At 39.1% G+C, this 15072-nt stretch overlaps 2 protein-coding genes across 2 annotated transcripts; one reads left to right on the top strand and one right to left on the bottom strand.

The window, feature by feature from the left end:
* The first annotated feature begins 416 nt into the window (after window positions 1-416).
* On the top strand, window positions 417-2362 carry LOC101313017 (probable protein phosphatase 2C 8-like). The gene has a single exon (XM_004298850.1). It carries the CDS (start codon window positions 907-909, stop codon window positions 1957-1959), a length of 1053 nt encoding a protein of 350 aa, XP_004298898.1. The 5' UTR covers window positions 417-906; the 3' UTR covers window positions 1960-2362.
* Window positions 2363-4320: 1958 nt separating this feature from the next.
* On the bottom strand, window positions 4321-8307 carry LOC101312726 (endoglucanase 6-like). Its single transcript, XM_004298849.1, has 8 exons — window positions 7982-8307; window positions 7659-7871; window positions 7219-7419; window positions 6432-6521; window positions 6158-6322; window positions 5707-5991; window positions 5272-5620; window positions 4321-5175 (listed from the first exon to the last, which is right to left on the bottom strand). The coding sequence occupies exons 1-8, from the start codon at window positions 8183-8185 to the stop codon at window positions 4820-4822; spliced, it is 1863 nt and encodes a 620-aa protein (XP_004298897.1). The 5' UTR covers window positions 8186-8307; the 3' UTR covers window positions 4321-4819.
* Window positions 8308-15072: the final 6765 nt, after the last annotated feature.

Raw genomic sequence — 15072 nt, 5'->3', positions numbered from 1 at the left:
TTACTTACAGATCATGTATACAAGAATTGTTGTTGTTCAAGTTGTCTATTGTTAGGAAAATTGTCAATTAATATTTCCTTATATATGAAGTAAACCTTTGTAAAGTTCATAACTTTGAGTTAAAAATTCAAAAATGAGTTGAGTATCACACTCTGTGACATTGGAAAATTGTTTCGTGTTCTTAATTAAGGTTTCCTTTTTTGATGTTATTCTTAGGTTTCCTTCTGTGCTACGTGTTCGTGATCCTTCCCAATTAAGTCTGGAAACGTTGCCAAAGGGATACTACCTACGTGTTCATAGTTCTGGTACTCCTTAAAACAGATAATCAGCAAATGCCACGTAGGGCAAGCGCCAAGCACATCCCTTTGACGTGTCAAAGACCCAACATTTCAGATTTGAAATTGAAAATGTTACCTATCAGAGACTCGGAGAGCCAATTTTGACTAGTGAAGAAGAAGAAGAATAAGAATAAGGAGGAGAAGAGGAAGAACCGAAGAACGAAGAAGAAGGAGAAGAATAAGAGCCAGCTGCCATTGTTGCAGCGGCACCCACTACCCGCTACAATTCAGAAGCACCTCTTCTCCTCTCTCTCCCGCCGAAACCCAAAAACCACTTGTATCCCACAGTGCTGGCAACGTGTCTTGTTAACCATAATTATAACCTCTCCACAAAAATATATATACGCCATCCTCATCAAAACCCCCCGCACACCTCTTCGACCTGGCACGTGGCGCCAATCTGCAGGAACGCCTGTCACCGACGCTCGAGATCTCTTCTGTTTCTCAGTATAAAAGAAACGGCAGCAACCGAAGCTCAAACCAAGCCAAACATGCATGTGAGTTGAGACTATCGATATCGATCACTAAAACAAAAAAAGTGGAAGACGATACAGAAGAGAAGGTACCTATGGAGAGCTTGAATCCACAGAACATCGATCCTCCAACCTTCGATGAGTGCTTCACGAACAAGAGGCAGCGGAGCATTGACGGTAGTGCGATTTCAAAGTTACGTGAAACCGGGGGGTCCTCCTCCGGTCAATGGTCGTCGGAGGGGACGGACATCACCACCGACAGTATCATGTCTCAAGAGGAAGAGGATAAGAATGCGAGTAGTGAAAGCTCCCCATGCGGATCCTACGGCTCGATATCGGTGATCGGCCGGAGGAGAGCCATGAAGGACGCCATGGCCCTCACCAAGCTCGACGGCTACAACTTCTTCGCCGTCTACGACGGCCACGGCGGCTCATCAGTCTCCAACGCCTGCCGTGACCGACTGCACCTGCTCGTCGCTCAGGAGGTGGAGCCCTTGATAAGCGGCGGCGCCGGAGGGCTCAACTGGGAGAAGGTCCTGGCCTCCTGCTTCACAAAGATGGATAACGAGGTCGGCGCCGCCGGCCCCGAAATAGAGGGTTGGGTGAACACGGTGGGAAGCAGCGCTGTTGTTGCAGTCGTGGGTAAGGAGGAAATCGTGGTGGCCAACTCCGGCGACTCACGTGCCGTTCTGTGCCGCGACGGCGTTGCTGTACCTCTGTCACGTGACCACAAGCCAGACCGTCCGGACGAAAAGCAAAGAGTGGAGGCGGCGGGAGGGAGAGTGATAGACTGGAAAGGCAGCCGTGTCCTGGGAGTGCTATCTACGTCACGCTCGATCGGAGACCATTACCTGAAGCCGTACGTGATAGCGGAGCCGGAGGTGACCGTCAGTAAGAGGACGGAGTCGTGCGACTTTCTGTTGATAGCGAGCGACGGACTCTGGGATGTTGTTTCCAACGAGTGTGCGTGTCAGTTTGTTACGAGGTTTTTGGGGGATGTACAAATTAAGAGGAGGTTCTCGGAGTGGGTGAGCGGAGGTCAGGCAGCAAATGCGGCTGCCTTGCTGGCGCAACTGGCTCTGGCTCGAGGGAGCAAAGATAATATCACCGTCATAGTGGTTAAGCTCAACAATTCCTCGAGACAATGAACTCACTGCTGTACGGGTTCAGCTGGTATACATGACATATATCTACCCGATTTGTATGACATACATACATCAAGCCGTCGTGAGTTGTCCTATCGTTTAGCAATTCAAAATTTAAATCAGACGGTTCACGACTTGATATACTATACATATATATGTATAATAGAAAAGTCCACTATAATAGAGAAAAGTCCACTGATCTACTGCTATATGTTTCTACAGTTCTAGTATTGTTCTGTTTTTGCTTTTATATATTTGTTAGTTTTTCTTTTCATTATGTTTTCATTCTCATCCTTCTTTCTTTTGATCAGGTTTTCTTTCTCATCTTGTATAAGTCGTTTATACAACCTTTGTAGCACTACATTTTACAGAAAACTTATAAAAATATCATGTTTATTACTTTTGGATGTATGGTTAGTCTCGAGATATATCCAGTGAATGGTATTCAGGATATGCAGAGCAATTTCTGGGCTTATTTTTTTGAGAAAATTAGTTAAAAATTTAAAATACTATACCTCTTTTATGATAAATCCATACATATTTTTCTTTTATTTTACATCCACTCCACATAAGCAAACATACCTTATAGACCAAATGTCTATAATTAATAGTTTTCTTCATTTCTCGGTTTCTCTAATTTGCCCTTCAGACAGTAAAAAGCTAAATTCGGTATATTTCTCAATTTTATCATCAATTTGAAACTCAAATACTAACTAAAATTTAGTTAGATTTAACTTTGTCATAATCAATTACATTCTTTAATTTTTTACCTTGTTATTACTAACTTGAGTGTGTGTATATATATATATATATATGTTATATACAGAAGTATGTCATTTGTAATAGGATGATACTTTTCATTCTTAAGCTCACATTTTGTGTTTCTCTACATAGTTGAAAAATGTCTAATTGTAAAGTATACGTTATTGTTCTTTGATTAATTTTCTTCTTTTTAGATATATTATTATATCATTTCTCATCCTAATTGAGAGAACATTTTACTCTCTACTACTTATGTTTCTAATATACCTTTTAATTAGGGCATGATATGATAATATACCTAAAAAAAAAACCCAAAATTGGGTTTAGGGTATAGGGTTAAGGTATAGGGTTTATTAGGGTATAGAGTTAGCTAGGGTATAGGTTCAGGGTATAGGGTTTAAGGTTTAGGGTTTAGGGTTTAGGGTATAAGATTTAGATCAGATATCTTATTCATATTATATGTTACCTTCTGTATAGATTAGAGAATGAATTCCCTTAATCTAGATTTTTTCATAAAAATAAAGAAAACTACATGATTCATGATTCTTGCAAATTGATTGAAAACTGTTAGTGTTAGAAGAGAAACTCATAATTAAGGTAAATAAGACAACATCAATTAAGCTTATTTATTATATTAATATGTTATAGTTGAATTGTGGTAATTATGTAAAATTTAGAAAAAATACGACATAATATTTATCATAATTGATACATTTTAGATGTCTATCAGATAGGAATATTAGGTGGATTTTATTTAAAACCACTCTTTAAGATTGGGTGTATATGAAAATTCCCCTATTTTTTTTCAAATTGTACAATACATTATAAAGTGATCGGAATTCACACTTTTATGTTCAAGGTAATCGGGGCACGTTTATTGCAACGGATTATTATATCCGGTCTTACATTCGATTTATTACATATGTAAAAATGGGTGAGTTAAGCGATTTTAAGTAAAGAAAAAAAAGAAAATGGGGATCTCAGATGCAAAGAATTATGCTAAATCGGTATGTCTTGAACATAGCCAAGGCCTTCAAAGAAGTAAGGAGTCCGGAAGAAAGATTTGCTTCCCTCCAAATTGCTTGGTTTGACTGAAGAACTATTATGAGTCAAACTCACAATATCCCCCGAACTGGCATTTTAATTCTCCAGGGGCAAGAGATCTTCCCCTTTCAACTTAAATTTGTTGAACTCCTCTGTCAAATGCAAAATCTAGGCCTTCTCCACTAGCACCTTTCTATATCCAAGCAATTTAGCATAAGCCCTTCTTACCACTTAACCAAAGACATCCATCTAATAAGTTTTTGGTAGTTTAGGACTTTAGGTCTATATAGTACTTTTCTTGGGCATTTGATATTGAAAGGGAATATAACAGCTGCAAATTAGGATCTCTAAATAGAGAGCTCGTACAAATGCAGCAAATCGTTGGCATGAGAATGGTGCTTTTCATAGGCACCAGCCTTGAGAATGTGTGTTTCAAGCATGCATGGAATGACTATGAGCATATATGAGACTAATGGGAGTTGCTCGTGTGTGAGACAGCAAGTAAATTGTGACCAATATCAGACAAAGAGGTAGAGGTGTGAGACACATTGCCATTGCACAAACTATATATTCCATTCAAAAGACTTGGAAATGTTGCAAAGCTTACAACATTACAAGATTCACAACACAAAAAAGGAAATGACAGACATAGAGAACTGCTTTGAAGTACAAAGAAACAAAGACTTCTTGAAATAGGTTGAGAAGCCACTTTTTACCCCTCAACCCCTCACACTGTAACTTTTACTCTCTCTCTTTCTCTCTCTCTCTCAAACCTATCTATATAACTTACTGAAGTGGAGGTGAAAGAGGATGAGCACACCTTTTAAACCGTCTCTTCACTCCTTTCTTCTCCAATCTTCGAAACTTATTTTTCGACCTAACTTCGTCTAAAAAGCCTAAGCAGATCCCAATCATCATAAGTAAAGTAATATTCGAAAGGAAAAAAAAGGACCTTTCTGGACTGATTTCTGTATAACTGCACAATTCTTACATTATGATCCCAGAAACTGTGTGAACCTCTCTCCTTTGCTTCATTGAGTGCTTGTGCTTTCCTTTACTACGCTAATGAGTAGCTTGAGACTAGGACATTTGCTGCAGAAGCAGCATGGATGTAGACAAACTCAAGGCTCTTTCCCGCAGGTAACGAGTTGAGCCAGCTTGGGAAAACATAGGAATCGCCTGTCTTTGTAAGACCCCAAAGAGGACCATACAATTTAGATATTGTGAGCTTAAGGTTATTGAGTGTCTTCCCAGACTTGTTGGTCACAGTTGTGGAATATCTGTAGTAAGTTACTCCCTTGGAAACCCATGAAGATGTCACCTTCTGTGCTATTGCAATTGGGCCAGAAGTTGAAGCTGGGGCAGCTGGAGTAAGCTTAGGTACTGGGGTTTGTTTTGGCTGGGATGTAACAACTGTGATAAAAGTTGTTGATCAATGACCATGCATTATGATAGAAATAAAAAGGGTTTAATAATAAACTCATAATGACCAGCAGAGTCGGTATATACCTGGAAGAAGCTGGTTATAGCTGCTCTGACCACCTCCCAGACGAGCCAATATACCGATAAGAGGAGCATTGTTGTAGGTAGCAGGTTCAGTCTGCTCATAGTTGTCCCTCTGGTCAGCAAAGTTGTCATAGGCATCAGGTCCACCAACAATAGCACCGGTAAGGAGATTTGGGTCACTAGCCTTCCTGCTAAACCAAGTTGCATAACCTCCCCTGCAGCTGACAAATGAAGAATCCTTCTTGATGGAAACAATTGAGGAACCCCTGTGGTGAACTTGTTGAGGATAGTTGTTTCCATATCCAACCATGTAGCTAGTGGCTCTTGGGTTGTCTCCAAGAATGTAGTCCACCTGAGGATATTCACAAAACCATAGTATCAAGTTACATGTTTCCACACAACACATATTGCAAAATTCAAATGTAATTGCCAAATTACCTGAGATTTTGCAAAGGATAGAAGCTCGCTAGGTGCCACATTGCCAGAAGCACACTTCAAAGTTCTCCTGGAAGATGTAAGATAATCGGAGTAGACCGTAGCCAAGAAGGAGGCACTTGTCACAAACTGCATGTTGTTCCACCTTTGGCGGAAAAGGAGGCCACCAGGAGTCTTCTGCGCATTGCGACTGCCCTTTCCAAGGCATGAACACATGAAGTACTCAGCTTTTGCTGTGTATTTCTGGAAGACAGCAGCATGCTTACCAGCTTTACCTTGCATTAAGAACTGCAGGGAAGACAAACAACCGAATTAATTGGAGCATTTGCATCATAAATCTAAAACATACATAAACTACCAATGTATATACAAAATGAAGCGAAATCACCTACATTTTTTTGATACACAGTCGTAAACTCAAATCAAATTGTAAGTCGCAAAACTGATATAGTACCTTGGCAACAAGGGTCTGAACACCAGAGTACTTGACATCCCAACCAAACTCAGTCATGCCCCAACCAGTTCCTCCCATGGAGTCACCATTGACAGCAAGGTAGTTCAAGTAGTACTCATTGTTGGAAGCCTGATACAACCAAGCAGCGGCCCAAAGCAACTCATCCTGCACATATCAAACACCATCAATCAGAAACAAGACACCAACAATTGGACTTCTGGACTCTAAGCCCAAAAATTAAACACAGAAATCGGGCCCAAACAAAAATACGTACATTGTAGCCACTGATGGATCGGTAGTACTTTTGGGCCACTGTGATGCTGCTGTCGTATTTGCCCCTGTACTTGTCAGCAAAATCAAACAGCTGCAGAACAAAACAAAGGAACCAGTGTCAGATTGAACCGAGTGGTATTTACCGTAAAATAGTAGAAAAGTACAAGGGTATTACTGGAAATACAAGTGGAAATAAATAGGTAGGCGCTTTTTGTGGGTGTACGGTACTACCACCGACAAAAATCGCACGTGACTGAGAGCTAATGACCTATCACACTTTCTAGTTTCTACTCACCAGTCCCTTATGAACGGTGCAGATCTGACGGTACAGTAGTATCAGATCTGTACCGTCCACTGCGACAGTACCCGTGAACATCGGCGAAAATGTCCCCCGCGATCCTAAATGTCCGCGGTAAAAGATTTACCCATATTCAAGTGTATGGGTCCCCAATACGGCACCGTTTCAAATATTATAACACTGTTTTACTGTGCTTTAGTAAATGTAAATTTAGTGATATAAATGCCTGCAACATGTTAACTTGAGGACCACACTGACAGAAATGGCAAGTCAAGCTTAACCGCCCTATTAACTACTACATGTGGCTACCATGCGCAATACCCGCCAAAAAAGCATGAACTCGGAAACGGTGTTTTGTAAAAGCACTTTCTTACACAGAACTAGAAGCCTCACAGAAGTTACAGTTACGCCTTTTGAAAACAAGTGGAAGTGCTTTTCATGAAACAGTTGCGTTTGTTTAGTTAAGGAGGGACTAGGGAGTGAGGCGAACCTGGTAGGCATGTTGTAAGAGCTCGCGGGAGTAGGCGGGGTTGGTGCGGCGGAACACAATGGAAGCGGCGGCCATGGCGGCGGCGGTTTCTCCGGCGAGATCCGACCCGGGGTTACTCGGGCTGATCTTGTAAGCGCGGCGGTCGGTGGTCATGTCCTCCGGCCTCTGCCAGCAGTAGTGGTCAGTGTTCCCATCTCCGACCTATTAACACAAAACATCATCAATAAACAATGATATTACTTTTGCCAATTTGGGTTTCGTTTCGTTTTTATATAATTAAATAAAACAAATCCCGTGTAGAAAAAAAGATAGATTAGTCAATAAAGAAAGAAACTTGGAGATCTTTTTCAAAGTGATGGTAACCAAGTAGAGAGCTTTTTGAAGTGACTGAAAGGGTTATTAGAAAAATGGTTCTGTTAGTGTTTTGAGTTGAAAGCTACCTCTCCATAGAGAACGTTGGGTTCTGGGTGAGCCTTAATGAAGTAGTCAGTTCCCCACTTAACAGCGTCCAAGGCGTGCCCAAGTTCACCGCTTGAAGCCATTTGCTTTCCATACTCTATTATACTCCAGGACATCATTGTAACAGTGAACGCCATCGGAAGCCCGAATTTCACATTGTCCCCTGCGTCATAGTAGCCCCCAACAAGATTCACCTACAGATTCAAACAAGTTCAGACCAAATTACACCACCGAAATCAATCTATAAGTATCAGGGCTGGGAACTGTAAATTTTGACAGTAAAAACATAACACAAATGACTCACCCCGCTGGCTTTGCCATCGTATAAGCCGGAGTGGGATCTCCAAGTGACCCTTTGGTTATGGGGAAGGACACCAGATCTCTGAGCTTCAAAGAAGAGAATGCTCTTGCTGAGAGCTGCGCCATAGTCATGACCAGCCAGAGCCAGAGGAAAACAGAGAAGCAGAAGCAGAGGAGCCAAGGAAACGAGTCTCACAAATTTCTCCATACTAAAACACTGGTCTATACTAGCAATGTCGGATGGTTTATCAGCTAAAAATTCTGATAAATCCACCGGAAGAGAAAAAAGGGTGAGACCTTTGAGGAGTGGAGAGTGGTGGGGATTTGGGAGAGAGGGAGGAGCTCAAGGAGCCTCTATATATTGTGGGAGAAAAGCAAAGTGCCGAAAAAACCAGCATGGACAAAAATAAGGAAAATGCAGAAATTAATATTTTGATTTATTAGCTTGAGTTTCATTTTTCGAGGGCTGGAAACAGTTGAGGAAAAAGAACAGAATCATGTGGGTGTTCCCTGCTCTTTACTGGGAAGGTCGGTGTGTATTTATGATGGTGGACGACTCTGTAACACTGTGTGAACCTGGGAAATTAAAAAGTTACTGTGCGCCGGATTAAATTAAAAAAATTACCAAAATAAGAAAGGGCGGAGGAAGCTGCAGCAGTAGGAGTCAAAAGCTTTCAGTTTCTGTCCTCCGGCGATGGTCCCTCAGTGAGAATGACGATTGTGCCCCTCGGGAAGTTTCCGAAGGACATGTCGGAGGTGGCGTTTTTACGGGGGAGAGGGGTTAGTTACTGCGTGGCTGTGTGGGATTGGGGATTGAAAATTGGTTGACCAGTTGACTGGATAATTTTACTTTTTATGAGTTCGTGAATCTATGCATGGGGAAAAAGCAAAGGTTAACTGATTTGATTTACGGGGGTCGCTTTATTGTCTTTGGTCGTTGTTGTTAATGTTTAGAACTTTCCTTACCTCGGATTGTACTTTGTCACCGGCTACTTGATATCGGTTAACCGTGATTTCTATATGATTAGGGTTTATCACTTTATGTAGTTTTTTTTTGCTTTTTACATGATTCAAAAAGTGTAGTACTATCGTTATTTTCATTCATTTTATCAAGCATTTTATTCTAGTTTTATAATGAATTTTTCAATTAGCCTATTACAACTTCTGATAAAAGGAACATCACTACATTAGTCGATTATTAACTTTCTGGTGATCAAAGGCGGCTACAAATTACATAAAAGTGAAAAATGATTATAGATTGTTATGTAATGTATAATGCATAAACAGTTCGACTCATATCAAACATAACTTAAACCTGGCCAACGACTTTAGGACTTCCACACGTCTCTTATAAAATCACAGTAACAATAGTCCACGTCCATGTGTCGATCTACAATGGTATGCTGAATTATTTTCATGACACGGAATCTCTCAAAATAGTGTTGATTTACTTAGATCGTACTTTTAGTGTTTTCATTCATAATGGCACTGATGTAACATCATGATTAGAAATCTAAACAAATTAACAAATATAGTCGATCAATGACAAGATCAAGATTGAATCATTATTTGGTCATGTAATATTAACACGATATTATCTGCCTCAAATTTCTTTTCTAGACAATGCAACTCAATGTATGTTAAATCCGGCCAACTCGCAAAGCCACATGTTGCTCGAAGAAACGAACACAGAGCAACACAGACTGACCACGTTTGCCGTCCGGAGTTTTGTACGTAGCATATGCTCAAATTTTGAAATGCGAGTGATTAAGATTGTGAATATAGTCTGCTGGCAATCCATGTGGAAGAGTTGCATTATCATATTATTACATTCCAGAAAAGACCCATAGTTGCAGAGAAGATCATCAATCTCCCCCAAATATTTTAGACTACTGCTTGCACTAATGTGGCATTAACTTCTAGCTGTTCATGCATGCAGAAAATCTTATGGAGTCAGGTTGGCTATATATCCTTGCTTATTAATTGGGAATATGAACACCGTTTCAAACTCACTTGAAATAATATCATTGTTTGTTCATATCACTCTCTGTCAGGTTAATTCACGTGTACAAAATGTTTTGCTTCTTCGATAAATTGTTAGTTAATTTGGCTATGGTGATTAGACAAATTCAAGTTAAGGGTTTTGCAGATTAAATTAGCTTGAACAATAAATGTAGCGTATGAAGGATATGACATATCAACTTCCCCTATAGGATCCTAGTCCTTTCGAGGAAGGGAGAAAAACCCTGCAAAATGAGTTGTTTCGTCAGGGAGATCGATAATTTCCTGAATTAGAAATGGAGGTGTTTGAATGTGGGATTTCAAATTTTATTGTATTGTAATGTTCTAATTAATACTCTCCTAGTTGCCAGGTTGGGAGAGGTAATGGCTAAACAATGGTGGATCACTAGGATATGGGAGTCTCTTGTGCAACTGTCTTACTCAAATAATCTCGATCAACAAATTAAAGTCCGCATGACATTTCAGATATTATGATAAATAGTTCATATCGTCATGTTGAAAGAGCAAAAGCAATACAAAATGGGAAATAACTTAGGTGATCAGCTATGATCATTTATGGGTGACAAACACCAATGAGAGATGGACAAGTGTCAACAATAATTATAAATAAACATGTCAAATACTTAAAACTTTCTTGTTATGTCCTTAAATTACAGCCAAACCTTTTAAAATAGACATGTGTCCCATGTTCATTGGTTGTTGTCACCTTAAGGTGACGCTGAAGTCGGGTTCTACAAATGTGTTATGTGACTGATGAGATTGGTATGGTACATATGCTTAAATTTATCAATCGCGATAAAATTAACCATCATTTGTTGAGTGATACTAGAGCAAAGGCGTTCATCTTGAGTGATTTATGTAGACAACTTCATGTTTTTATGTAATTAGAGATTCACGATAGCTATACAAACACATAAGTTTAACTCCATCTCACAATCATAGACATAATGCACCTATAATATCAATTCAAGTACCTACAATACTATCTTAGAAACCATATTCATCACCATGAAATACAAATACAAACTGAAGAACCCCCGGGTTCAGAAGAGGGGCATAAACGTAAAAAAACACGACGGAGGGCAAGGACATGGAAGCTGGCGGCGTAGTTACACACTTACACCGGGTTAGTGTAACACACAAATACGAAAGAAGAAAATTTGACCTGTAACCAGGATTCGAATACCCGACAACCCGACAAACCACACTCAGCTCCATTTATCATTTTATTTTCTCCTCCCTGTAATTTCCATTTTAAAAAGAAAAAAAAAACCTAATTTCCAGAAAAATATAAATCATCCCCACAAAGTCCACCGACAGTACCCGGTAAAAATCACAGAATTTTATGTTCGCGGTGTTACAATGACTCGGCATCTGGCAGTGGCATTATCCCGTAATATATTCTTAAAACGACGGCCACTTTGTTTTTACTCCTAATTTGTATATATATTTATTTTTTTGAGAAGAATCCTAATTTGTATAGGGATAAAAATTAAAGGAAATTGGAAAAGACAAAAAAGACGTGGTCAAAAAAGAGAGGTCCCAAAATCCGATGTCAGATTGCGCTTTATTCCCCAACCGCAATCAACGGTCTAACCCGAAAAAGGGATCCATCTTATTTTCTGGGGTCTCTGCTTTTTACTTTTCCGAAAGCAGCTTCAGAAATAAGGAAGCCACAAACCGACACGTCAACGGGACAAAGCGGCAGAGCCCCTCCGCGATTACCGGCTGGCGCCGGTTTTGTAACGGCCACGGCAAAAACCCTAGGAACGGTGATTTGTTTAAGTGCGGCGGCCCCAGAATCAATGCCCCCCTTTCACCTAAAACGACCTAACCAAGCTCAGTGAAAGCTGAAAGCTTCACACTAGAATTGAAGCTTCACTAGCCAAAGGTTCCTGTTGGTTTTCATTTTCATGGAGTTCAGGGCAAAGGGTATCGTATCCCCTTGATCTAAGGTAGTGTGTGCTCGATCTCATTGGGTTTAGGGTTTCTAGTGGGTTAGGTTTTGCTCTTTTAGGAAAACCCTAGTGAGTGATCGATCACCTGCATAGTTTGAATTCCGGGTCACTAGCTTGATTCATATTGCGCTATGACTGTGTGTGTAAAGTGGGTTATGGCATTCAAAATCAAAGGTATATATTGCTCGAGTAACCAACCAAAATTGATTGGCTTTAAGAGTCAAGCTATTGGGTTAGCTAGGGGTTGATGGGTTTGTGGTAACTCGATCGATCTGCTTACTTGGTTAGATTGATTAGCACTTAGGTTGCCAATCTAACTTGGTGGATACTACCAAACAAGAAATTTAATGAAGTACAATATTCCATTACCAGAGTGGAGCTAGTATTATCATTATCATTATCATTATATACAATTATTAAAAACAAAACAAAAAATCATGGAGGAAAATAATAATTGAACGATAGCTAGGGATTTGAGGGAATTGTGAAGATAACATGTGCTGATCGACAATAATGTTTGATATCTGTGATCCAAGTTCTTTGTTTTGCAGCTAGAACTAAAATAAATGGTTGGCATTGTTCGATTTCATTGATATTTTGCATGGATGAATCGAAGAACATTAGACTAACTGGCCTAATTCGACTCAAAATCGTATGAAAAATCGTACTCGAAATCGTAAAACATCAGCTGAGTGCCCTCTCTGCAACTACGTACGTACATATATACATCCTGCAACCATAAGCAGAACTGCCTAATTCGCTTCTCAAAAGGCAGAAGTTCGCACTAGATTATGTTCGTTGAGATTTGGCTGTGATACTCGGAAGATATAGATCGATCATATATATAAACGCCATGGCCGAGCCACCATGTTAGCATGCTGAACGAGCTTGATTCATTATCATCTTTTATAATTGGTTTGGTTGTTGGCTCTGAAACTCCTCTGCTTGATTTGTTTGGGTTCACAATTACCATCCTCGATCCTCAATCCCTCATTACATCGAAAAGCCACAGGTAGTTTTGGATTGTGTTTCATATCTGGTACGTATTTGCGTCTCTAAGCTACCGAACTAAATGAAATTGAGATTCATCCTATTCCATTCTTATACATTTCCAGCCATCCACCTCCCTACATTTCAGATAATGCACCGACCTACGTACACTCTCATATTAGGTTATAAAGATGAGCATGCTTGTGTATCTCTACGTACTCACTTATTTCATTTTTGTAAATTGTTTTTTCTTTCTTTTTCTGTCGTCTACTTAATTTGTGTGCGTACGTCTTTTAGTTGAGAAATTAATATATGTTTATCCAAATTGTAGTATGTATACAAGTTCATGATGTGAGAATCTATTTATATGAAGATGGGTGACGAAGAGTGTGTCCAAAAAGTACTGGCCAAAATGTTTCATTTCAGTTTCTTGTTTTCTTCTTCTTTGAGGGATGGATTGATGGAACCAAAACAAATTGACTTTCTTTGTATCAAACCAAAAGTAGTAATCCGAATTAGTAATCTTACTGTTCTTTTATTCTTTACTTCCCCAGAGGTATAACCTCTTATTTTTCCTTTGTATCAGATCGTCTTATCGAACATATATGATTATTAAACGAATATAATTATGTACGTAAAAGTAGAAAACGAAAAGAGAAATGAAAAATCGAAGGTACCCCAAATTCACAGCCAAAATCTTCCTATGGTATATGAGAATTAGAAGTAGAACAAAATGCACTTAATCATTTTCAAAATTCATGGACATGAAAACACACTTGAGCATACACATAGCCACGATAGAGACCAATATATATCATTCATGCTTTTGATACAAACATTAATCACGCGAAGAAGGAATAGATGATCCCAACTCCCATGATTGTGGACATTGCACTATAATATCAACTATGTCCCCCCAGCTATAAGCTCTATGTAAAAATCCGCATGCATTTAGGTTCACAGAAGCACCATTTTGCCTTTAACGCATGCCCTTCAGCATTATCATCACCATTTGAACACTTTTCTGGGTTTGGAGACCCAATAACCATGACTCAATTAAATCAAAAGCTCAAAACAAACAAATCTCTGAGGCATCGAATTGGAGGAGATGAATTTGCATATTTGGTCCCAGATCACACGTGCAGTTCAAACTGATCATAGCTAGCGGTTGTTAGAGAAATATATGCATGGCCCTTTGAAGATCTTATACCGATATATATGTTTCCCACTGAAAATGATAGAACATGAAACCTTTTAATGTAACGAGAGGGACCCTTTTACTGGTCATTTTAACGGTCGATCAGTTACATATATTACATGATAGTAACCGGGTGAACAAGATTGTATATCAGATTATTAGTATACTACTTATGGAATAGCTAGCGAATACACAAATTCATTAGAATTTTAATTTGTCTTGGTCGAGTCGTAAGATAAGTCACACACAAAATTGTGTAGTCTTTAAATTTACAATAAATGACACTCTTGATGAGTGAAATTCTTCTATGCACCAAGGTGTAAGTGATATGAGCAACTAATATGAAGTATTTTGATCCGGTCATTTACGTCGCACTACATGCATATATATTAATACCGTTAACAAAATTTTTTAAAAAAAATAAATAGTCGAAAAAGTTGTATTCTTATTATAGGCGTTTAATTTGATCGGATCAAAAATGAAATTGAAAGGAAATAATTCAGGATCTCTAATCTTCATTTGATATTCCCATACGGCGACTTAAACACTTACACATTAATAGTGTAAGTGCACCTTGGTGCGTAGAATCCGCTCCCTTTAATGAGTTAGAATCGAATAACAAAACACTATCAACTTGATTGAGCAAATGTAAAAGTTGTTTAGTATCATGTAATCGCGCATATCTTGATTTCAAATAACAAAACACTACTGATCAAGACATTAATCCACTCACTGAAAAACATTGTTTTGTTCAACTTAATTAAAGCTCAGTTGTCAGTTTAAGTTAAGAAAACAAAAACACAGTACTCTGCTTAATTACTTAGTTAATCAATTATACGAGAGTTTGAGTTGTAATGGATTATTAGAGTACATGCACTAAGCGCAAATCAAGGCGTATTCAAACATACATTTCCAGAAGCAAAGATT

This window comes from Fragaria vesca, linkage group LG5 (assembly GCF_000184155.1).
Source record: "Fragaria vesca subsp. vesca linkage group LG5, FraVesHawaii_1.0, whole genome shotgun sequence".
Taxonomy (NCBI): Eukaryota; Viridiplantae; Streptophyta; class Magnoliopsida; order Rosales; family Rosaceae; genus Fragaria; species Fragaria vesca.
Note: the sequence above shows the minus strand (reverse complement) of the source record. Positions and strands in the feature narration are given on the sequence as shown.

Excerpts from the sequence above, each read along its gene's own strand:
- LOC101313017 (XM_004298850.1), top strand. The coding sequence starts at position 907 with ATGGAGAGCTTGAATCCACAGAACATCGATCCTCCAACCTTCGATGAG.
- LOC101312726 (XM_004298849.1), bottom strand. The coding sequence starts at position 8,185 with ATGGAGAAATTTGTGAGACTCGTTTCCTTGGCTCCTCTGCTTCTGCTT. Across the intron at positions 5,992-6,157 it reads TTCAGACCCTTGTTGCCAAG|TTCTTAATGCAAGGTAAAGC; the intron begins GTACTATATCAG and ends TCTTCCCTGCAG. Across the intron at positions 5,621-5,706 it reads TATCCTTTGCAAAATCTCAG|GTGGACTACATTCTTGGAGA; the intron begins GTAATTTGGCAA and ends GAATATCCTCAG.